Source organism: Lycium barbarum, chromosome 9 (genome assembly GCF_019175385.1).
Source record: "Lycium barbarum isolate Lr01 chromosome 9, ASM1917538v2, whole genome shotgun sequence".
Lineage (NCBI taxonomy): Eukaryota > Viridiplantae > Streptophyta > Magnoliopsida > Solanales > Solanaceae > Lycium > Lycium barbarum.
The window spans coordinates 4774678-4798290 of record NC_083345.1 but is presented as its reverse complement, the minus strand read 5'-3'; the positions used below and the strand labels follow the sequence as shown (position 1 = coordinate 4798290).

Genomic DNA, 23613 nt, shown 5'->3' with positions numbered 1-23613 from the left:
GCCCAACAAGTTGAGAGTGAGCAACATTGGGCTATTCCAACTGGGTCATTTGCACTTATGATCCTATTTTGTGCTGGTCTTTAACTTTTGCCATCAATGCAAATAATATTTTTTCGCCGGACATAAATTTATACTTTCGTATCATAATATCTCATAAGTTATATTCCACGCTCTTAGAAGAACTTATGCCCCTCTAGGCATAAGTTTAATTTTGAAGGGAAAAACTAAAGACCAGGCCATTTGAAGAGAAAAATTAAAGACCAGTCCTATCTGAATGGTTAATTGTGCAATGGATGAAAATCATTTATACCCCCAACTTTACTTTAAAAATCAAACTCCCTCCTCAACTTTGATCAATAGTCATTCACCCCCCTTTATTCTAATTGACTTTTTTAAATTCCTATTTTAACCTTACATTATCAACTTTTGTCTTCTTCTTTTTTTTACTTTATATTATTCATTTTTTTAATCTATATAACAAATTTCCTATAAAAAATAAATATTATCTTCTGGGTGAAAAAATGTGGGAGATATTAATTGAGTATATAAGTTAATAATGTTTTATAATGAAATAAATTAGCATAATAAAAACGATAAATTTTATTAATAACAATCAAAACTCTAATATCTATTTATACAACTGAAAATAACAGGTAATAATAGCTTTATAAATATATTTGAATGCAACTAATACAAAATAAAAGATACAATAGAGACAAATTCTTAAAAATTATTTATTAATATTGTAACTGAATTTAAGTTATAATTTAAGAATTATAATTTAAGAAATATTCCATTAATTGCAATCAAAACTTATTTATTTTTATGGACAATAGAGAATAAGAGAGACGTTAAATTTAATTATACATAGACATGCTTGTACATACATATATTTAATGCATATGTAGAAATAGTTTATAAATATTACTACTATACTTTGGTAATAAAATTTCCAGTTACAAAAAAAAAATTGAGATAACAATTACAAAAAAATAGCATTAGATTTATTGACAAGTTCATAAAGTATTATTCCACTTAATATGTTAATGAACTTAAATAAATTTATAAATACCTAAATTAAAAAAATAAATATTACATATAATATAAAAATGTATTATATAAATGGAGGATTAAAATAACAAGGACGAAATAGACATTGCATAGGATAAAGGGGGAAGAATGACTGTTGTTCAAAATTGAGGGGAGACTTTGATTTTTAAATGTAAAGTTTGGGGTTGAAAATGTGCAATTTGTTCATTCCAACTTTATGAGGCCTAAATTCAGAAGCCCAATTCCAAAGAACCTATTGGAGTAACATTTTCAATTTTTCCCAAAATTTTTAACAAAACGTTATTAAGAGAAAATAAATCATAGCTAAATAATATGACAGAAATAAGAAACCACTTTTGTGGGAATGGTATAACCAAAGAAAGAAAAGGATAACCAAAATACGAAGGGAAAAGAAGAAGATTAAGACAAGATCGTCTAGAAAAAAACTTATCTAGATTTGATGTTTACGTGTAAAAGTGAGTACACAATTTGTGTATTTCTTATATCGTTATCACTTAACAATATTAGATAATATGTATATTTACTTTATTTAGTACTTTATCATGGCAAATTAGTACGATTTGGTAGCGCAATAAATTTTTTTCCTAACTCATATGCAGGACATAATACTACTAGTGAGAAACCAAATAATGTGGTATCTATGGCCACTAATTAAATAGTATTTGGCAACTGAGACTTAAAAAGGAAGATACAAATAAATTAATTTAATGCTAAATCCTTCAAACGTAATCTGTAGAGGCGATAAAGCAAAGTGAATTCATTGAGTAGTTTGGCTAATTAGTATTTGCTTCAATTGTTTTGTACGCCAGTGAATTATTTTCAAATTAAATATGACATTTCCCATCTAGAGACTAGGAATATACCTTATGGTATTGTGATTATTCTTTGAGAAAAGGAAAAAAGTAGACAAACTAAATGTAATACATAACAAAAAGGAGAAGTCAATTTAATCCACTTACCATGTCTCCTTTCTGTTACACGAGTGTAATATATTATACTGGCCAAGTTAATTATGAGTTTTGAGAACTCTCTTTTATTTTAAACAATAAAAGTCTCCTTGTGTAAATGAATTTATCCAATTTCATAATTTTGATTTGAGTTTTAATTTGTTTTCTCTAATGGCATGACACTTCGTGTGTAACTAAACATTAAAGAGCAAATTCGGGCTTGGCTCAACTTGGCTCGAGCTCCGTTATACTTTGACAAAGCTCTCTTAAGTTCGATTCGATATTGTAAAAGGCTTGATTGAGCTCGACTCAGCTCAATATCATAGTAAGCTTAGTTGGGCTTGCTCAGCTCGACGTCCAAACCTTCAATACAAAAAAAAAAAAAAAAAAAAAACTCAAAGCTTTTTTAATTTATTTATTTTTGAGAAAGGAAGCAACAAAGCTCATATTTTTAGGAAGTAATATAAAATAGAAAAAAATGATATCTTGATCTTATTTTCTCAATATATAATAGGGTCATCAACAGAGATCAGAATCTTCTCCTAGATACAAGGTACCTTGACATTTTTTATTTGATTTTGTATCACTTATAAAGAATACTTTATACCCTCATCCACTATCCCTCTCCTAATATTATATTGTATTGTATTATATTGTTAGCTTAAATATAAAATTTATTTTGATTGTTATTTTAATTTTATTGTATCATCTCATTAAATTCATCGTTACGTAACTATGAAAGTCTTTTTTATGTAACGACCGATTTGGTGTGATCGTGTTGTTACCTTATTTTTTTTCTTTCTCATTTCATCTATTTATAGTCTAATAATCTTCTTTTATCTTTTGTCCTACTATCTATATATAATATAAAGCTAGGCATAGAAAATCATATGTGTCACCTCTCTATGACCTCCATTGATTTTTATCTTTTTTCTCCTTTTTTTAGATTTTTATGAATTTTTTCTACTAACTAATGAATTAAAAAAATGGCTTCCAAGTAAATCTATATCTATATATAATATAAAGCTAGGCATAGATAAGGTGATGTGGCACCTCTCTATGACCTAGAATACTATTTATCTTTTTTTCTCCTTTTTTTGAATTTTTTTCTTTCATTTATCTAATTGTTTTATTTTTAATAGCCCTATATTCTTATCATTTAATTCATCTTATTTTATTGATAGGCAATAAAGTCTATCCACGTTAAGCAATACTGGCTGTTTCCCTTCCCTTATTGAAAGCTCAAATTGGCTGAACATATTCTTCAGGTACACTATTAATTTCTGTGTATATGAGTGGTCTTGAAGACCTTAACAAACCTTAATCGAATCACTTGAAGGGCTCTTTAAAACCTTGAACACCACGATATATACCTACTCACCATATGATCATATCTAGCATTTCAGGATACATCTTCATCATTTACTCTTTTTGACCTATGACATTGAGGTGGTGAGTATGAGTAGAAAATGTATGGAATTTTGTTGCGTCTGTATCATTTTGGGACGATAAATAAAACAGGGTATTTTCCTAAGAAATTATTGGGTTTCTGTTGCCCATTCAATTTTCTCTCTTGCATAGCAAAGGAACGATCGCGGGGATATCGTTGTATACTCCATTTTTGTGCGTCAGGTTTTGTCTTGGAGTACTTCAATGGCCGATCTATCACTCAACCTACTTTAACAATCTAAATGTTTGGCCCCGTCCTGTTTGGAGAATGACCACAAGTCGTTTCAAGAGGAGGTTTGTATATAAGATATTGCTTATCTATTGCATAATAAGTCTTATCAGTTTCACTACTATGAAGAACAAAAAATTACTACCGCTAAATTGTACACTTAGTGTTGGGTGCTTCCTTGCCAATTTCTACATACTCAGTTAATTCCTATATTCATATTGAATCCAATGTAGAATATTCGTATGATCATAGCTGATACATTAAAGAAACACGAAAAATGCGTACTATGCTATTACGTATTACAATTATATAATATGTTTGTAAAATTCATATATTTATTAAAGAAGTTGAAAAATGTCATGAATGCCAAAGACCTGTGACGGCACGAACTCAAAGCATGATAGAATAACATACTAAGTATTTCTATTTCATTTTGTAGAAAATTTGCAATTAATTTCTGCAAAAACTAATCTGAAAATTAATAAGAAACACATTTCAAAATCCAATATATTTATACTCTCTGGGTGAGGTGTGAGTAAAACACATAGATTGTGAGTGAAAACCTTTTTCACAAACACACAAAATGCCTTTTTTTAGGCTTTTTGTTATTTTGTTGGCTGCTTCTAATAAATATGCTCATAATAAAAGTTTAGATGATGTTTTTATGTGATCTTTGGTTTATATTTGAAAAGTTAAGTTTTGTAAAAGACCTTTTGGTTGATATTATGATTTTGTTCTGTTTAGAATATTTTTTAGAAGAAAATTGCAAAATATACTTTTTTGATTATTTCAAAATTCAATTATTAGAAAAAGAATGGTTCCTAAATTTTGAGAGGCACTTTTATGTCCGCGTGAAACGTGGATAAATTCACTAGTGTAGCAATAAACCCATGTAGTAGTAGTAGTAAATGATGATCGTTATGATTCAACCAATGCCCAGGTAACGTTTTTGGTTGAATCAGCCCAAAACACTTTTTATTGTTATTATCATACTAGTAAATTTGTTCGCGCTTCGCGCGATTATAAAAATACCAATAAGTTTTCATAAAATTAATTTAGATAGAATAGATAAAAATAAAATAAAAAAATCATTGTATATGCATAGAAAGTTTAATTTTATTATATTGATTAAATAAAAAAGATACTACTGTTTGGAATTAGTTGTTAGTTGAACTGCATTTTTCATTATCAATTTCTTTCTAAAGAAATAGTAAAAGAAGAAGAGTTCTAATACATGCTTTACTTTAAGTATCATTTTTCTTATATTCAAATAAGAGAACACGTGAATTCAAAACTAAAAAAAATACCAACTTATTATTAGGTTTGTTAACTACCAAGTGCAGCAATACAAAGCAGAGGCTGAAGCCATACCAGGCTTAAAATTTTCCAAACCTTTTTCCTTTGCTAAGTGAAGTACAAATCAACGTATAGCTAAATTTACAAAATTATATTTTCAACTTAGAATATTCTTTTTAAATTAATTTCAACCTAATATTCACGTATATATGTACAATATTTGAGCCTACACCTTTAACATTCAAGAAAGTGTCGAAGGCCGCCCTTGCATCAATTAGACTGTAGACACTCATGTATAGATGTATGTATAATATTCGAGACTAAATACACCTTTAACATTCAAGAAAGTGCCACTCTTGCATCATGAACTGGTCTATAGACACTCACATGTAGATATATGTACAATATTCGAGCTTAGAAACACCTTTAACATTCAAGAAAGTGCAAAAGGCACTTGCGTCAATTGGACTGTAAACACTAATGTATAAATATATGTGCAATATTCGAGCCTAAAAACACCTTTAACATTCAAGATATTGCCAAAGGCCCGTACATCGATTGCCTATAGATACTAATTTAAGATTAGATTGTCAATACATTAAGAGAGAATAGTCTCATTACTATTGACAATAATCAATTAAGTAGTCTGTACTCAATTCAATAAGTACTTTAAAACTTTCACTTCCACCGATAAATATTTAGTTCAATAAGCAGTGGATCATGAAGTAAAATATGAATACTTGAGATTTTTACAGATTTTGATCATCAACTTCTAGAACTAAAATGGAAAAAAGAAGGCTAACAACAAACAACAAACGTGTGTTGCAATCACTCTACTCTTCCACATATATAAGGATTGAAGATAATAACTTCATAGTAAGCAAAAGCTAACACAATTCCCAAAATAAACGACAACTTGTAACAAAGGACTCATTAACACCAATTTTCAGATCAGTGACAATAAAGATTTTTTAGCATGCCTTTAGCGAAAACACAACTTAGTAATAGTTTGACCCTTGTCTGGATCATCCTTCACCTCAAAGAACAATGAAGTAATTAATAATGAAAGACGGTTTTCAACCAGATAAAAACTAAAGTGCATTTATACAACTATTGAAAATAGTAACATCTCTATTTGATACGAGAAGAGAACTAAAAATAAAAGGAATTACAGAAAGAAAAAAAACTCTTGACTACTTCTTGTGGAATTTATATTCAAGTAAATATAGCAAAGGTCATAAAGACTACCGCAATGAAATCATTCTCACTAATCAACTTTTGTGTCAACTGGATAGCTTATTCAGGGCTTGTTTTCCTAGAAAAATTACAAACATAAGTCAAATTAAACTTGAAATAGCTATGTCTATGAGTAGAAAGATATATGATAAAAGCATTTATCTTATGCAACTTACCTTTCAGATGAAGATTTTCCACCAGAGTGTGGATAAGCCTCGTCATCTTAAAATATTCTCATCACAAAATATATATATTAATATTTTCTTCAAACAACACCTTCACTTAGATTAGAAAAAAAATCTTTTCTTTATAAGGTGACATGAAAATTCAAACAATAAGGCCGTAGAAATTAAGGAAGAGAAGGTGTTATAATCAAGAAAATAAAATAAAATATGTTAAGCAAAAAGTAAAAAGGGATTAAGAATTAGCTCATCTGGTCAGCTTCCTTGTATAAAAAGATAATCTAACAAACAAACAAACAAAAGACCATATACTATTATACATAGGTGCAACTAATAGATGAAAAGGTAGAATGCCAAATTGTTGTTATATTGTTTGCTTTATACACACAATGGTTAAAGAATACAAAGTGAATACTACCTTAATATACATTAAATTAATACAAAGTGGAGCGGAAAGTAGAGAAAGAGAAATTAAAAGGGATGAAGAAAGTCACTTTTGGAATGGTTAGTAACGTAAATTAAAAGGAATAATGGTTAGTCATTACGTATAATTACACAGAATAATTGACATTAATCATAAAGAATAAGGAAACCAAAATATTTACAGTTATTATGGAGAAAGGGAAAAAAAAGACAATGAGAAAGCAAAGGGACGTACTGATGAGGGTTTGAAGAGCTTTAAGATCTAATCAATATGAAGTAAATTATTCAACATTGAATGGATAAAATGAGTGATTAGTTGGAAGAAAAATAGGGAAAAATAAAGAAAAAGCCAAAAAAAGGAGAAAAAAATTAAATACGAATGGAGGTCATAGAGAGGTGCCACATCACCTTGTCTATGCCTAGCTTTATATTATATATAGATTCTAAATCTTTTCATTTGCTAAAACTTTACCTTTTCTCATATATATATATATATATATATATATATATATATATATATATATATATATATATATATATATATATATATATATATATATATATATATTATAAAGCTGGGCAATCAATATCAATATATATAATAAAGCTAGGAATAGCTAATTCTATGTGGCATCTCTTTATGGCCACCAAATGTATTTGTCTTTAATCTCATCTTTTTGATATTTTTCCCTTCATTTTTCCTTTAACTACATTTAAAGACCCATATATAAAGACAATAAAGAATAAAGAATTGTAGTAATAAATTTTAAAAAAAATGAAGAGGCATAGCATAGCAACGTTACTTAAGAAATGAATAAATTGTAAAGACAATAAATATATGTATTAACTGATAACTAACGGTGAATTCATCTTGCAACACAAGAATACTAATCATCTTTTTTCTCTCTTTTACTTTGGCTTTTTTCTCCTCCATTTTATTAGTTTAGCTAATACTAAAAAGCCTAAAAATCTCTATTAATTAGTGCTCTAAACGTTATGATTCTTGTACCCTTTTCTTGAATTAATTTTTATTTAATGTGTATTAATATATTTGAGGGGAGGTTAAAAGACGAATGAACCTAAGCCTTATGTTGGCTATATCTTCCATCTATTTTAGCTTCAACAGTCGTTACCTATAAAAGAAGAAGTCTTCAACATTGCATTTGGGAATTCTTCCGAAAGAGGTAAACTGCCTTTTTAGCTTTTAATTTTACTTTGCATGGTCACAGTTTATCTTGTGAAATTTATGTGTGAGTGAATATTTAATATTTTGCTAGAATTTATTGGTATGTGTCATCTTCCAAGCATATTAAAATGGATCAATTTCTTTACAGGTAAAGATATATGCAAATGTTTTCATTGAGAAGTGTACTCTTTTGAATTCAATAATTACTTCTTACCCATTATTTATCGAAATTTGGTAATATGTGTCACGCCATCTGCATAATAGAGCCTGGACACTCAACGAATCAATTTCTTTACAGGTAAAGGTATATGCTAATGTTTTGATTGAAAAGTTTACCCTTTTGAATTCGAGAATTACTTCTTACTCAGTATTTGTTGAATTTTGATAATCCGTGTTATGTCATTTACATCGAAAAGCCTAGACACTCGGTGATATTCTTCTCAACGTTAAATATATTTCTTTCAAGATAACTATATTCACTCTCTGAATACATGAATTTTTAAATCTGGTTAGGCATATCTCTACCTATGTTCTATAGTCTTGTGACATAGCCACCTTCAACATGGGGATATGCATAATAATTAAAATGACCAAAAATATATGGTAAAACAAAAATTGAGAAAGAAGGAAATGGCTACCGAATCATGCTCCATATCAATTTTAGGATTTTACTCAAACTTGTTAAATTAAAATATTTAATGATAAAAAAAATAGATTTATAATATTTTATTAGTTCTTTTTGACTCCTAATAATTTTGTTCTCCAATTAAAATTGTTTGTTTTTTCCCGTTCCTTACTATATTGGTACTTTTCGTATTATCTAATTAAACTATAATTAATGTGAAATAATATCTATGCTTACTCATATCCTACAATATGTTATGCATTATTTTAATATATTATTCTATTTTTTATGTTGAGATTTGAAAACCTTATATTCTTATTACTTTATCTTTATTATTAGGAAGTGAAAGCAAGTAAGAAAGGAAAAAAGAACAAAGAAAAAAGTTAAAGATAAAAGGGTTAAAAGGGGGAAGGAGAAGGTTACATATGCACAGAAAGAGATCGATTTCTCTTGAAATTTTGTCTTTATATTCCTTTAAAAAAAATGAAATATTAATTTACTCACATAGATTATACAAATATTTATTGAAACTCCGTCTTTACACCCGAAAGATGAAAATGTTGTTTCAATCACGGAGATTGTACAAGTATTTATTGAAGACAAAAAAAACTCTCACGTAATGAAAAATCATAGTAAATATATAAATTAAGAGTTAACAATATAATTGGTTAAAATTTAAAATATTTGAATTTAAAAAATAAAAAATTTACAAAATTAATATTCGGATGTCTAATCTGCGCGAAGCGCGGATAGGTTCACTAGTTTTATAATAGCTCTACCTCACCTACTTTTCTTATATATTTTTCTTTCAAATTGCTGACGTGTGATATTTGTTACACCCCGTAGTTTCATACGTGGAAATCTATAAGTGTTGGACGTTCAAAGTATGGACACTGGAGCTCCCTTCAAGGATATATGATATTATGCGAAGTAATCCTATAGTCATGACCCGGGGCGGATGCAGTAAGAGGCCAGGGTGTTCACCCGAACACTCTGGACAAAAATTATAGTGTATATTTCGGGTAAATTTTCTGTGTTCATGTATATATATTAACTTTTGAACACCCTAAACATTTATTACAGTGTATATTTAGGTCCAGTTATTTTTCCGAACACCCTGAGTGAAAATCCTGGATCCGCCACTGGTCATGACAGTTTACGTTGATATTATAAGCTATGGTAAACTCCGGGACCAAGCAAATCGAAAGAAAATAAATTTGTCGAAAAAATTGGAAAAAAAATTGGCAGAATTCTGGACAGAATTTTGGGTCAACTTTGGAGGGGTATATCTCCGAGTATATGAGGAGTTTTAAGGTATTTCAAAAGCTTAAAATGAAGTTCATCGAGTCTAGTTTCCAACGCAACAAACCGTTCATCAATCCGACATCGGATCAGGGAGTTATGGACGTTACAAGCTAGGTGGACGGAGCAAAAAAACGCTGCTACAATAACTGGGTACTACAGTAACCAACCCGAACCACACCTATAAATACCCCTCTAACCCATTATTTTTCATCATTTTCTCATCTCCCATACTTGTTGAGAGTTCTATAACTCTCCATAACATTCCATCATCTTCTATAACACTCCATAATTCTCCATAATCCTTCCTAACCTTCCATAATCTTCCAAAACCTTTCCATATGATCAAGAGACATCAAAACCTCAAGGAAAATTTATGGAAGATAATTGTTCTTGTTTCTCTTCAAGGTGGTGATGAACTTGATATTGGAAAGGAGTGAATAGGGTGAAGTTCTTTCACAATAAGGTATATTCTTTCTATTATTTACATGATTAAGATGAAGTAAAGGTTTAGCAATTCTTATAGAGGAAAGAATCATAGGAGAAAATCATAAAAAGTTGAATTGAAGTTGATGGCCATGAGGTGAGTTTGAAAGAGAATTTTGGGTTAATTTGAGATTAAATTGAATATAAATCTTTGATTATCGTATTATGGATGTTGTTATGGTTGGTTGAGAAATTGGGAAAATATCATGTGGATATTTTATGGAATATATTGGTATGGATAATGATGTTGTTGATGTTGGTATTGTTGTTGTGTTGTTGGTTGCTGGATTATGATTTTGGACTAGGCATATAAACAGGGGAGATGCTGTCCGATTTTCGGCAGAATATAAAGTAGTTTAAATTGAAAGTTTAGTATATGCAACGATGAGTCTAACGATAGTGTGAATTCTCTCAAATGTAGATTTACGAGTACAGACGGATAAGTATAGAAAATAGGAGGGCGCGCAAGTATGTTAAGGCTAAACCCTTTCTTTCTAAAGGCATGATTCCTTGTTATAAACTTTTGTGCCATATCCATAATATCCTTGCTTCCACAAATGCTAGAAGTCTATGAATCTCATGGTCCTTACGATATTATTGAGCTTATTCATGATCTTTGAGACTATTCTTTGTGATTGATCTCACCTCATAATACTTGTTCTTTCGAGGTGAGATATAGCTATGACGATTCTATTCCTAATGCTTTATAAGTTCATGATTCTCGGGACTCCTATGACATCGTCGACTTCACCTTAAGATGGTTGATCCTTCAAGGAATGATATACTGATAATGATAATGCTAATGATGATGTTGATTTCATTTATGTATTTTTATGTATATGTATGTATATATGCATTGCATCCCACCGATCAGTTGGGTATAACACCGAGTCCCGAAAGGGCCGAGTACGGATAACATCGAGTCCCGAAAGGGCCGGGTACGGATAACACCGAGTCCCGAAAGGACCGGGTACGTATCACACCGAGTACCGAAAGGGCCGGGTACGGATGACACCGAGTCCCGAAAGGGCCGGGTACGGATATGATAGATGTATGTGTAGTAAGTGTATGTGAATGCATATGTATGTATGGATGTGTATGAAATGTTTTTCCTGTAGACGGGTAGTTTACATGACAGAGATCTTAAGAAGAGTACGATGTATAATTACTTACTTTATCTTATGTTACCTTCATTCTGATATCATACTACTATTCCTTACATACTCAGTACATTGCTCGTACTGACGTCCTTTCTTGTGGACGCTGTGTTCATGCCCGCAAGTGTAGATAGACGAGACGAGGATCTTTCATCGTAAGCTGCCTTCAGGTATTGGTCTCGAGTGGTGGCTCCACTTCTTCCTGGAGCATTGCCGAGTCCGAGTTGTATATGTTTTTTTTTTGTGACAAGAGGGTATGTCGGGGGCCCTGTCCTGACTTATATATTTCAATCATGTTCATAGAGGTTTTGCAGACAGTTCATGTATACAGCTTAGTCATAGTGTGACAGTAGTAATGTCGGCATCATGGGTCTATTGTACATTTACTTATGCATGATATTATGTTCATATTTAGCCTCTTGATCTTATTGTTTTCATTTGAGACACGAAGGATGTAAGTTATAAATTGGTTCGCTCGGTTCCTGTAAGGTGCTGGGTGTCAATCATGCCTTGCCAAGAGTAGGATGTGACAACATTAATTAAGTAACCACTAGAAATAATACAATCTATTTAAACATAATATTTATTAAAATAATACAGTACATACGATACAACACAACACTATATAATATGATACATCAACAAATGAACCGAAGAAATCATTGCATGTCCCTTGAAGAAAGAAACAAAGTACCAGAAGCTTGGCGTAGCGTGATAAACTTGCAGAGGGACTAGTGGGATACATAAAAAAAAAAAAAAAAAAAAAATGTAACCAAAAAGCTATTGATTTACGGGCAATACATTCACTAAAATCAAGGTTCTATTCATTGGATACCACCATTTTTTTTTCCTGCTTTATCTTTCTTTCCAGGCTAACTGCCATAACTGTGATTCCCATACCTACAAAACATAAAACCACACTATTCATCACTGTCTCTAGACTCTTTTTCAACAAAAAGGAATTAACAAGAACAAGACCCTTCTTTTTTTCCAATTTAATAATTCCACTTTTTCTAGCAAATTCCCTTTTTTTCCCATGGTTTATAGAGCATGTAATTATTTATATATAAGTGTCAAACTTCGATCTTTTCTTAGAGCATATTTAGAGCATATTCTTTAGTTTGTTAGAACCAAATTTTCTTCCTTTCATAAATATAGAATCTATCTTCTTTGTTTAAGCTTGTTTACTATAGTTATATCACCCCTTTTGATTTTATTGTGCTAAAGTTTTAATGTTTATCTATACTTCTGTGTACCCTTTTGGTATCTTGAGGTTTTAAACCTGGAATTTGGTCAATTGGGGCATGCAAATTCTTGAATGATTAAGAAGTATTTTGGAGTTATTGTGCTAAAGTTTTAATCTTTATCTATACTTCTGTTAACCCTTTTGGTTTCTTGAAAGTTTTTAATCTTGAATTTGGTAAATTGGGGCATGCAAAATTATTGAATGATTATGAAGTATTTTGGGCTTATTGTGCTAAAGTTTTAATCTTTATCTATACTTCTGTGAATCCTTTTGGTTTCTTGGAAATTTTCACCTGGAATTTGGTTAATTGGGGCATCCAAATTCTTGAATTTATTAAGTTTCTGGGGTTATTATCTATACTTCTGTGAACCCTTTTGGTTTCTTGAGATTTTTAACAAGGAGTTTGGTTAATTGGGGCATGCAAGTTGTTGAACAATTATGAAGTGTTCTGGTTTTGTTGTTGTGTCAATTTTGGTTTGGTTTTTGGTTTTTGTTAGCCTTGTTGAGGTTAATAAGGGTCAAATTCCAACCACACTTGATGGACCTTTTAAGCCAGTGACTGTCCCTTTGGATCAAAGTTTTAGAGGACATGCTGTTGATTTGCCAGATACTGATCCTAGAGTTCAAAGGACTGTTAAAGGATTTGAGCCTGAGCAGATATCTGTATCACTTTCCTCTACTTATGATTCTGTTTGGATTTCTTGGATTACAGGTAAATTTGTTACAATTTCCTTTTTTGTAGTTTAAAGTTTGAATTTTAGCTTGAAGAATTGGTGCTTGTATCCTTAGTTGCTCGGACTCTCTAAAATTGCTGCCGCATCTGAGTTGGATCCTCCAAAAATGCACTACTTTTTGAGGATCTGACACGCACCAGTCGACATTTTAAATATTGACTTTTAGCTTGAAGAATTGATGCTTGTGTCAATTTCAGTTTCTCCCCTAGCTAGCAGAGTTCTGGATTTTTATTTCTGCTAATTCTTATGGTGTTTTGTTGGCTCAAGACTCGTTAAAAATGAATATTCTTCAGTTATTTGTGGCAATGTCCAGTGCTTATCTATAAAATGTAGGGATAATAGCATTTTTGGTCCTTAAATTATAGGTATATTCTATTTTTGGTCCTTGTGATATCTGATGAAAGTACCTTTGACTTCCATTTAATGGAAATGTATGTTTTTAGTCCTTTTATGTAACAAGTATGTTGTATTTGAACTACTTTTAGAACTGTAATATGTCGTAACAGTAAAAGCTTAACATAGCACATGTGTAATTAAGTTGTAGAAGGACTAATAATTATGGTAAATTTGTGAATATTCACAAGCAAAGGGATTAGAAGTGTACATTTCAACTGATTGAAGGTTAAATGTGCTTAGTCAGATCCCACAAGGATCAAAATTGGAGGTTACCAATAATTGAGGGGCCTAAAGTGCTATTAACCCTAAAATGTATGTTAGATTCAACTATCAGTCGAAAATCTGAGTTGATAAAATTGAAACTTAGAGTCCGTTTGGATTGGCTTATAAGCTGTTTTTTGGTTTTTTAGGTGTTTGGCAAAGCAGCTTATAAGCTAAAAAAGTGCTTAGAATAAAGCCAAAAAAAAATAAGTTGGGTCACCCAATATATTTTTTTTTTTTGGCTTATAAGCTGTTTTTTTGGTCAAACCAGCTTAGCTTATAAGCCACTTTTTTAAGCTAAGCCAAACAGGCTCTTACAAGACTCTGCTTGCTTTTAACTCATGTCCAACTTTTAATTGACAGTGATGTGAGCACAATATTGGATATAAAAAATCTTGATGTGTTTGTGCAAAGTTTAATCTGTTTGTGATGACGTATATTTACTTGGATTAACTGATTAAAGGACCTTAACATCTTCCATCTGAGATATGTTAAATTCAATTATCAGTCATCAAATTTGAGTTGATAAGTTGGAAACTTTGATACAAGATTATATGTTTTTTAGTCATGGCCAACTTTTAGTTTATAGTTATATGAGCATATTACTAGATTTTTTTAATTTTTTTTTTTTGGTGCAATTTTAAATTTTGGATCACTGTTTAAGAATGTTTGTTTTACTGCATTTGCAGGGGAATATCAAATTGGTGACAACATTAAACCATTGGATCCAAGTAAAGTTGGCAGCTTTGTTCAATATGGGAAAGATAAATCCTCCTTAGGACACAAAGCAATTGGTCGGTCCCTTATTTATAATCAACTTTATCCATTTGAAGGACTTCAGAACTACACTTCTGGAATCATACACCATGTCCAACTTACAGGTATGGTCAAAATTGAGAAGTTCGACTCTCAAATCCGAACCGTGCCACATAACTAATTTCAGAATGCAAGTCTCATACGTCGTGATTTGTTTCTCATGTTTTATTTAGTCAGTTGGTGCTATGTTTTCCTTCTGCAGGGTTGAAACCAGACACATTATACTATTATCGATGTGGAGATCCTTCTATAGCAGCTATGAGTACTATCTATCATTTCAAGACGATGCCTATTTCTTCTCCAAAGAGCTATCCAAAGAGAATAGCGATTGTAGGGGACCTTGGTCTTACATACAATACCACTTCAACGATTAGCCATTTGATAGGGAACAAGCCGGATCTTGTTCTATTGGTGGGAGATGTTACTTATGCTAACTTGTATCTCTCAAATGGAACTGGTGCAGATTGCTATTCGTGCTCATTTAACAACACTCCGATACATGAGACCTATCAGCCTCGGTGGGACTATTGGGGAAGGTGAGAACTTGTATCCTTTTTGCGCATTCAAATGCTGATTTACACATCTCGAATAGAGTTCAATTTTTCACAAAAATGGATAGTTGAACTTCGCTAGTTTAATTTGTGCTTCTCTTTCTGACATTGTCACAATAGATATATGCAGCCGCTGGTGTCCAAAATTCCCATCATGGTGGTGGAGGGGAACCATGAGATAGAAGAACAAGCCGAAAATCAGACATTTGCAGCCTATCGTTCTCGCTTTGCATTCCCATCAAAAGAAAGTGGATCATCATCCCCGTTTTACTATTCTTTTAATGCGGGAGGCATACACTTCATCATGCTCGGGGGATATGTCGCCTATAATAGATCAGGTAAAACTACATGCTCAACATTTCTTCAATTCTGTTACTCTTTCCCCTTTGTGATGCTTGCGGTCGACTTTGACAGTTTGTCTCAAAACATCGATATTACAGATGATCAGTACAAGTGGTTGGAGAAGGACCTGGCTAACGTTGACAGGTCAGTTACTCCGTGGCTGGTTGTCACTTGGCATCCACCTTGGTACTCTACTTACACGGCACACTATCGAGAAGCTGAATGTATGAAGGTAGCGATGGAAGAGTTGCTGTACGAGTATGGTGTCGATTTAGTCTTCAATGGACATGTAAGTACAAGATTAATATACCGATATCCAAAAGCACATAAACTAATTGTACCATTCTAGGTGCAGAAAGATGAACATTCATTTTGTGATTGTTATTCTATTATAAGCACAGGTCTATGTATCAAGTACTGATAAATCGAAAAATCTACAGGTTCATGCCTATGAAAGGTCAAACAGAGTCTATAACTACACACTGAATCCTTGCGGCCCAGTCCATATAACTGTCGGTGATGGTGGAAACCGTGAGAAGATGGCGATTGAACATGCTGATGAGCCAGGCAGATGTCCTAAACCAGCTAACACACCGGACAAATTTATGGGTGGATACTGTGCCCATAATTTTACGTCAGGTCCAGCAGCCGGCAACTTCTGCTGGGATCAACAACCTGAATATAGTGCATATCGAGAAAGTAGCTTTGGCCATGGAATACTAGAGGTAAATATATATATATTTCACTGTAAAATTTAGCCGGGAGCAATTTCTGCTCCTGCCAAATGATTATAATTGTTTTATAGCACAAGATCATTAAAAACTCATTTTTATAGACCATTTCGAGATTGCCAGAACTAGTAAAATGCCTGTAAACCAAAATATTGTGCTCCCACAGCTTTGGTCTAGTGGTGAGGCTCACGTCGAGTTTGAATCCTGTCGCGTCAAAAGCACAGTAATAAAGTAGATAAAAGTAGACGGGCATACTCATCATCCACCGAATTTTGAACCATGCACTAGCTTGCCCTCGGGGATTTCTTGGTTACGGAAAAAGAATTTTTGAAGAGTAATTTCGTCAACTGTTCAAGTGATTCGTTGTGTTATGCATTCTAGTTCTTGACTTTTTTTTTTTGGTGGCCATAACATGGTTACATTTTTGTTCAGAATGATCATATCTTAATACTTGTGGATAATTTTGCAGGTGAAAAATGAGACACATGCTCTATGGACATGGCATAGGAACCAGGATATGTACAATAAAGCTGGAGATATAATTTACATAGTGAGGCAACCTGAGAAATGTCCTATCAAACCAAAGGTAATTAAGCCCTGGCCAATACATAAATACAAATTTGATTGGATCACAAAAACAGTCTGATCCCAATTTACTTGTAAATTAGCTGGGAATTGGAAATTATGATTCATAAATCATATTTGATAACATTAATATTCTTTAGTACCTCAAAAGTTGTATATTTAATCAGAAACTCCGCATTTGTTGTATATTTGGAAGAGACTGCTACATTTTAATTTTTAATATTTCCTGTAAGTTATAACATGATTTGTTATGAATGTAAAAGAAACTCATTCCACTTCATTTATTATTATTTCTTTTATCAAGTGAAGTCTTCATTTTTTTTTCCTTTTATCTTACTCTCCACTTATAAAGTTTTTCTTTAGATTGAATATGTCAAATTGTGCGTTCAATCAAGAAAAAACATTTTTTGTTGTGCAATTCACAGGCATAGATTTAGTTGAATATTTATATTTTCTGCAATTTATTTATGATTAAACTCATTTTTCTTTTTCTTTTTAATCTTCTCCATTTTAAAGGTTATTTCTTAAATGGAAATTATGTACCTTCCGCGGAGAAATCAAATACAGAAGCAGATGATGGGAGACAGTCAAACGTGATTAGAGACACTGTAGTAGTTTTGCAGCTTATTAATCATAAATAATGAAATATAAGAAAATTTAGAAATTTATAGCTATATTTCCATTCAAATATCAATTAATACTCATTTTAGAAAGAAAAAAATATTGTTGGATGTCTCTACGTTATAGTTATTCTCTTATTAATAACTATCAGCTCTTTAATAATTCGAATCCAAAGTAAAAAAACAACGTCCACATTATTTAGCGCATTTGCAAAGTTATCTTATACTGGGTTCAAAATATAAAAAAGTAAACATATGAAGAAGCTTAAAGGGGTTCAACATCTAATATATATACATAAAAAATAATTTTAACTTTATAAAAACAGTATTTTTTCCCCCTCGGGGTTCGGATGAACACCCTCGGCTCTATGTGGCTCCGCCACTGATACTACTTATATTGATGGAAGAGGGCGAATATTAGGTGAATTATGAAGGTATACGCAAATTGATTTGCACAAACCGTAATTAAAAAGGAAAAAAGATCCCTTAAAACTATTGGTCTTAAAGTAGGAAAATAGGATTTATTTTTACTTCATTTTACATGAAGTGGGAAAAAAGAGATTTCTTTTCAAACAGTGAATACTTTTGTGGGGATTTCCTCTCACCAAACAACAGAAAGGAAATATAAGCAAAATAGAAGTAAAAAAAACTATCGAGATCAATAAATTGGGACCCAATTATCAATTTGAAAAGCAAAGTATAAACTAAATACAAGTTGGTATGCAACATAAGATGAACACAGAAAATTAGAACTTGGACATGCTAACAAATTAATTGGATTCAATATAAAAAGGAATACCCCCTTGTTTCTTTATAACCGAAAAATTCCCGAGAGCCAATAATGGACCCGCCTCTTTATAATTTTTCACTTGAATACCAAACTTTTATCTACGACTACGTTCAAACCCATGACGTGTGCATAACTCACTCATCAGGTGTTACGCTCTTACCACCTTGTATCAACAGGCCAAGACAGTTGATTATAAAGACCAGAATGTTACTCCAAAGGGCTGAAGTTTTCAAAATAGCAAGATGAAAGCTTCCATTTTCTAACCAAAATTTTACTGTCCTAGCCTTCAACAAACTAGCAAAAGTATGGCTATATTCTACAACGAATGGCTACAAGAGTTGAAAAATATGAATGAAGAGAAGCATAAAATATGCAGGAACTAAATTTGAGAACTTGGGAGAAGCTTTAGAAGTCTCTGAGTCAGTAATATCAGGTCCAACTCCATTGCCATTGAAAGGATTTGCGGACCCTGGTGGTGGTGGGTAAAGAATTGGCGTCGTGGTCGGTGTGGTAGTCCCTCCGGTTGTGCCACCACCACTGGTGTTCGGAGGAGTAGAGCCACCAGCAGTGCTGAAAATTTACAGAACCCAAGTTGTTAAAATCAGACTGCCAACTTTGTATTAAAGAATGGGCAAGTTACGCATTTTCCAGGCAGCAAAAAATAGTTACATTTGCTGGCTAAATATACAAAAAATATACACTATTATATATAAAATATGCATTTGCCGGCTATTATTTTGGTGGGCAGTTATCCAATATAAAAATCCCATAAAGAATTGACGCGGATAATCACATACACGAGAATCATAACTTGGCCATACACCTGATTTAGAAGAGCATCAAATGATCTTCTTAAGACAGATATATATTGTGTCACGAGTCTCAAGTAGTGAATTTCATTCTCGTCTTTTTTCTTTTTCTTTTCCAGCTTTCCTTTTATTTTGTGTGTGTTTGTAGTGTTCTATTGATCAGGTAAGAAATTTGTCTGCTCTTAATTTTTTAGGATTTGCAGCAGATAAGTGCAGATCGATCGATACATCAGCATGCTCCTAATTCCTAAAACTAGCGTCCGGGTAGTGGCAGATCCAGAATGTAGATGCGGGTACAAAAACGTATATGTAACTCTATATATACTTGTTTTTCGCACATATATATAAGGATCGACCAAGCTCTGGGTTCCGTCGAACACGTGAACCCATGATTTAGGGATCATAGCCAATAAGCACTCCTTGTATTCCTTTTTACACTTCAAGACATGAGAATAAAAACCAAAAAAGTACTAGGCATGAAACTAATAACCTGAAAATAAATCAAAGTAAAATTTTATGTAAGTTAAATTCATAGGTTAGTTTGCTAGGGAGAATCCATACACAGTAAGAAATGTATTGTCAAAATCATAAAGCTCTGCTCGAGATGACAATTGATGCCAGATTGCTAGCTGGCTTTTGCAGCCATTTTTAGACTATCCTTACAACAACTTGACCATTGATGCTACCCCATACATACTGACACAATCACAACTATTTTGCATAAAGTGATTTTTTTTTTTTTTACTAGGACTCCACTATTTTATGTTTCCACTCAATCAATTAATGCAAAATATTTCTCTTGCCTATAAGCTTTTACTAGTAAGTTTTTTTCACATCAAAGAAATATCCTATGTGCTTTTAATCCGACTCTACGATGGTTAAGCAATACTCATTTTGTTACATTTTATGTGTCATTATTGTTTTATTTTAAAATAATTTAACTTAAAATTTCTCTTTTAATTATTAATGACATATCTTTATAACCACAAAACATGTTTACGACCACATGTCAAAAGTCTTTCTTTCTTAAATTTTAAAGTCCGTTACATAAATTAAAACGAATTAAATATAGAGAATATCCAACATTCTTTTGGTAGTCAAAGTAGAAACAAAGACCATCTACAAAGAAATAAAATAAGCCTCTATTAAGAAGTCTTCTTGAGATCTTTGCGTGTCTACAAGCTTCCTCTCTAGCGCTTTTTCTTATTCTTTTTTTAACTACTAGTATTATATTAAGACAACTTTCAAGAAAATAAAAAAAACAAAAGACAGTGGTCACCCGACAACTAAAGAAGAAATAACTAGAAAATTACAGTATCAAATATCAAGAACTACTCGAAAAAAGAAAAAAGGAAAGCAATGTGAGAGAAAGTTAAAGTTCATACCTTGTATGTGCTGGATAATCACAAGATCCATAACCTACGTAGCACCAAAAGGAAAAGAAAAAAAAACAGCTTAATCACTACTCATTTTATGTGACGGGCTCGGACTACGAGGGTCATATTATCAACTTTTTTGTGTGAATTAAAACATAAATTCTTTAATATTTCCTTAAATAGAAGTTACATATTTAAAAAATAACATAAAAAATATTTTTCTTTTCTAGCATGACCACATAATATCGAATACAGTGGTCAAACTAATCCAAACATCATACAAAAACTTCATCTTTAAGATTTAAACACGAAACTTATGGTTCACAAATATGTAACTCATAAATAATTCAAAATATTAAGAAAATCATAGTAAAAGAAAAAAGAATCATTTGACTCCGGATAGTCATCAAATACTCAAACTATTTGTTTGCAATATAACAAGAAAGTGCAAAAAATGAAAGAAAAAAAATCATTACTCGGATCAGTTTTGGCAATGGTAACATATAGTCATTTTCAAGATTCGAAAACTAGACTCCTGGTTAATAATGAATAATTCAAAATATTTTTAAAAAACAAAAAAATCATTATTAAAGAAAAAGCTTTTTAACTCCTCAAATAGTAACAATTTCACGTAAAATGTGATCGATGGAGTATTTTGTTTGCAATATAACAAGAAAGTACAAAAAAAAATGAAAGAAAAAGATGATTACTTGGATCAGTTTTAGCAATGGTAGCAGTGCCAGCAAAATCACAAGAACCAGGTGCTCTATTCATACGTTGATAGAAGCCATTAAATGCATAAGAAGCATGAGCTTGAATTGTATTTGGAAGATAACAAAGTCCATTTGCTGAAATAGGAGCACAATCAGCACCAGAGTAACATGCATAATCTAAAGCACTTTGTAATGATTGTTCACTTGCATCACTTCTTGCTACACACCATGTTGCTTTTACTCTTACTATTTGAGTGAAAAATAAAAAATTTATGACCAGAAACACCCAAAAAAATGGTGGTTCTCCCATTGATGAAGCTAAAAGCTCAAGAAATTATACTGTGTTTTCTTGGTCTTTTTAACTTTTTATGTGGGGTTTTGAGAGTGGGAATTTTGAGAGTGACAAGTTGGTTTTTTTTAATTAAAGAAAAGGGAAAGAGGAATATTGTGGTACAGTGTGGACAAAAGGACTGAAGCAGAAAGAAATCAAGAATCAAATGGAAGAATGGAGACTAGTTAATACTATTGTACCGTGTTTGATAGGAGGTATAAATTTATCCTACTATCAAATACATACAAAATGAAGCCTTATCTTAAGGGTAGGATATTACACCTTATTCCACTTATTTTGAAATTATTTTATCCCATCTCCCAAATGGGATAAAATAATCCCAAAAAGTGAGATAAATTAATCCCGAGATAATTTTGACTAACTACATACAACCACTTATGTGTAACACTTTCTCTTTTAATCTATTTCCAAAAAACGTTACTGCTACATTTTTATATCTTAAAATAATATAATTTAACTTTTTTATTATTTTTAATGAGATGATTTATAGCTATAAAATATTTAAAATTTATTTTAGATTATAAATTTAAAAAAAAAACATTTTTTTTAAGTGTCATGTCAAGTCAAGTATCGCCATATAAATTAAGACGAAGGGGGTAAGGTCCATCACGTTATATGTATTAAGGTTGATGAAATTTCTGTATTCTTAATAATATTGCATCGAGCTTGATCTTTGAAAGTTAGAAAATGGTTGGCAGGGACTATTTTCAAATTTAAGGAGTTCTGCGCGATATAATTCAAGTTAGTCAAATTTTATACATGAATGCATAAAGTAAGAAAAGAATTACTGACAAGAAGATGGTTTCTCTTGTCTTTTTATTATTTTATGTGTTCTTTTAGCTGTTTCCTTTTTCTTTTGTTTTGTTCTTTTTGTGGGCTGCTTTTCCTTTTTGGTATTTGAGATTTGAGAACTTTCAAAGTCATGAACTGAACGAAATGTTTTCTTGGACAGATGATATAACTTGTTTCTCTTTGCGTATATTTTAACCTTTGTAGTTTGGATGGATGTCTTCGGTATGGGTTTCAGCCTGGCTGTCTTGGAACTTACCAAAGTAAGCCAAGTACATCAAATTAATTGATGCATGACATCTGTTTGAAATATATAATCATCACTTAATTGTAGTTAGTTGATGTATATTTTCACTTTAATAAATTACTTAATCATGGTAAGTTGAATTAATCTGATTTAAACATTCGGTATAGATAAGTTTTTACAAGATACAACATGTAGCCAGACAAGGTGATAATCAAAGAGAATGCTAAAATACGGTAAAAACTTATCTACATCTAGTATTTATATACAAATCAATTTATATACAAATCACACCAGTTTATTATGATTAGGTAATAATTTTATCTACAAAAATGATTAATTAACTATGATTTAGCAATAATAGTGCATATAATGATGTATGTAATGTATTCATTGAATTGGTATAAATTAGATAGCATAAAAACACTCCATTCCGTACATATTATCTGAATTTCAAGAATTTTCTGCTAACTCTATAAGAAAAGCATGGGCTACATTCACAAAGTTCAAGGGCCAATTTTAACTTATGCCAATAAAGAAAAAAGATTGAACGACAATGTACAGTCAACCACTACTCAAAGGCTGAATTGAGAAAAATATGATAAAATATTTTTTTGGAATCAAAAAACAATTAAATTATATATACTAGTAATGTAAATAATCAATCAA

General features: G+C 31.5%; 2 protein-coding genes across 3 annotated transcripts; one reads left to right on the top strand and one right to left on the bottom strand.

Annotated features, from left to right (window-relative positions):
- The first annotated feature begins 12268 nt into the window (after positions 1-12268).
- On the top strand, positions 12269-17906 carry LOC132609428 (purple acid phosphatase 15-like). Of its 2 annotated transcripts, XM_060323405.1 has the most exons (8): positions 12269-13547; positions 14916-15107; positions 15245-15578; positions 15714-15931; positions 16034-16224; positions 16376-16660; positions 17136-17252; positions 17768-17906. In XM_060323405.1, the coding sequence occupies exons 1-8, from the start codon at positions 13274-13276 to the stop codon at positions 17777-17779; spliced, it is 1623 nt and encodes a 540-aa protein (XP_060179388.1). In that variant the 5' UTR covers positions 12269-13273; the 3' UTR covers positions 17780-17906. The 2 variants fall into 2 exon arrangements, with proteins under 2 accessions (XP_060179388.1, XP_060179387.1); XM_060323404.1 differs by lacking the exon at positions 17768-17906 and having other exon boundaries at positions 12270-13547; positions 17136-17554.
- A 919-nt stretch (positions 17907-18825) lies between these two features.
- LOC132611276 (PLASMODESMATA CALLOSE-BINDING PROTEIN 3) lies at positions 18826-22006 on the bottom strand. Its single transcript, XM_060325698.1, has 3 exons — positions 21557-22006; positions 20856-20889; positions 18826-19231 (listed from the first exon to the last, which is right to left on the bottom strand). The coding sequence occupies exons 1-3, from the start codon at positions 21867-21869 to the stop codon at positions 18991-18993; spliced, it is 588 nt and encodes a 195-aa protein (XP_060181681.1). The 5' UTR covers positions 21870-22006; the 3' UTR covers positions 18826-18990.
- Between the last annotated feature and the right edge of the window lie 1607 nt (positions 22007-23613).

What these genes read in the sequence shown, in the direction of transcription:
- LOC132609428 (XM_060323404.1), top strand. Translation starts at nt 13,274, where the DNA reads ATGAAGTGTTCTGGTTTTGTTGTTGTGTCAATTTTGGTTTGGTTTTTG. An exon ending in TTGGATTTCTTGGATTACAG is followed by an intron (nt 13,548 to 14,915) that starts GTAAATTTGTTA and finishes CTGCATTTGCAG; the next exon opens with GGGAATATCAAATTGGTGAC. An exon ending in ATTTAGTCTTCAATGGACAT is followed by an intron (nt 16,225 to 16,375) that starts GTAAGTACAAGA and finishes AAAAATCTACAG; the next exon opens with GTTCATGCCTATGAAAGGTC.
- LOC132611276 (XM_060325698.1), bottom strand. Translation starts at nt 21,869, where the DNA reads ATGGGAGAACCACCATTTTTTTGGGTGTTTCTGGTCATAAATTTTTTA. An exon ending in CATTGCTAAAACTGATCCAA is followed by an intron (nt 20,890 to 21,556) that starts GTAATCATCTTT and finishes GGTGCTACGTAG; the next exon opens with GTTATGGATCTTGTGATTAT. An exon ending in GATTATCCAGCACATACAAG is followed by an intron (nt 19,232 to 20,855) that starts GTATGAACTTTA and finishes GTAAATTTTCAG; the next exon opens with CACTGCTGGTGGCTCTACTC.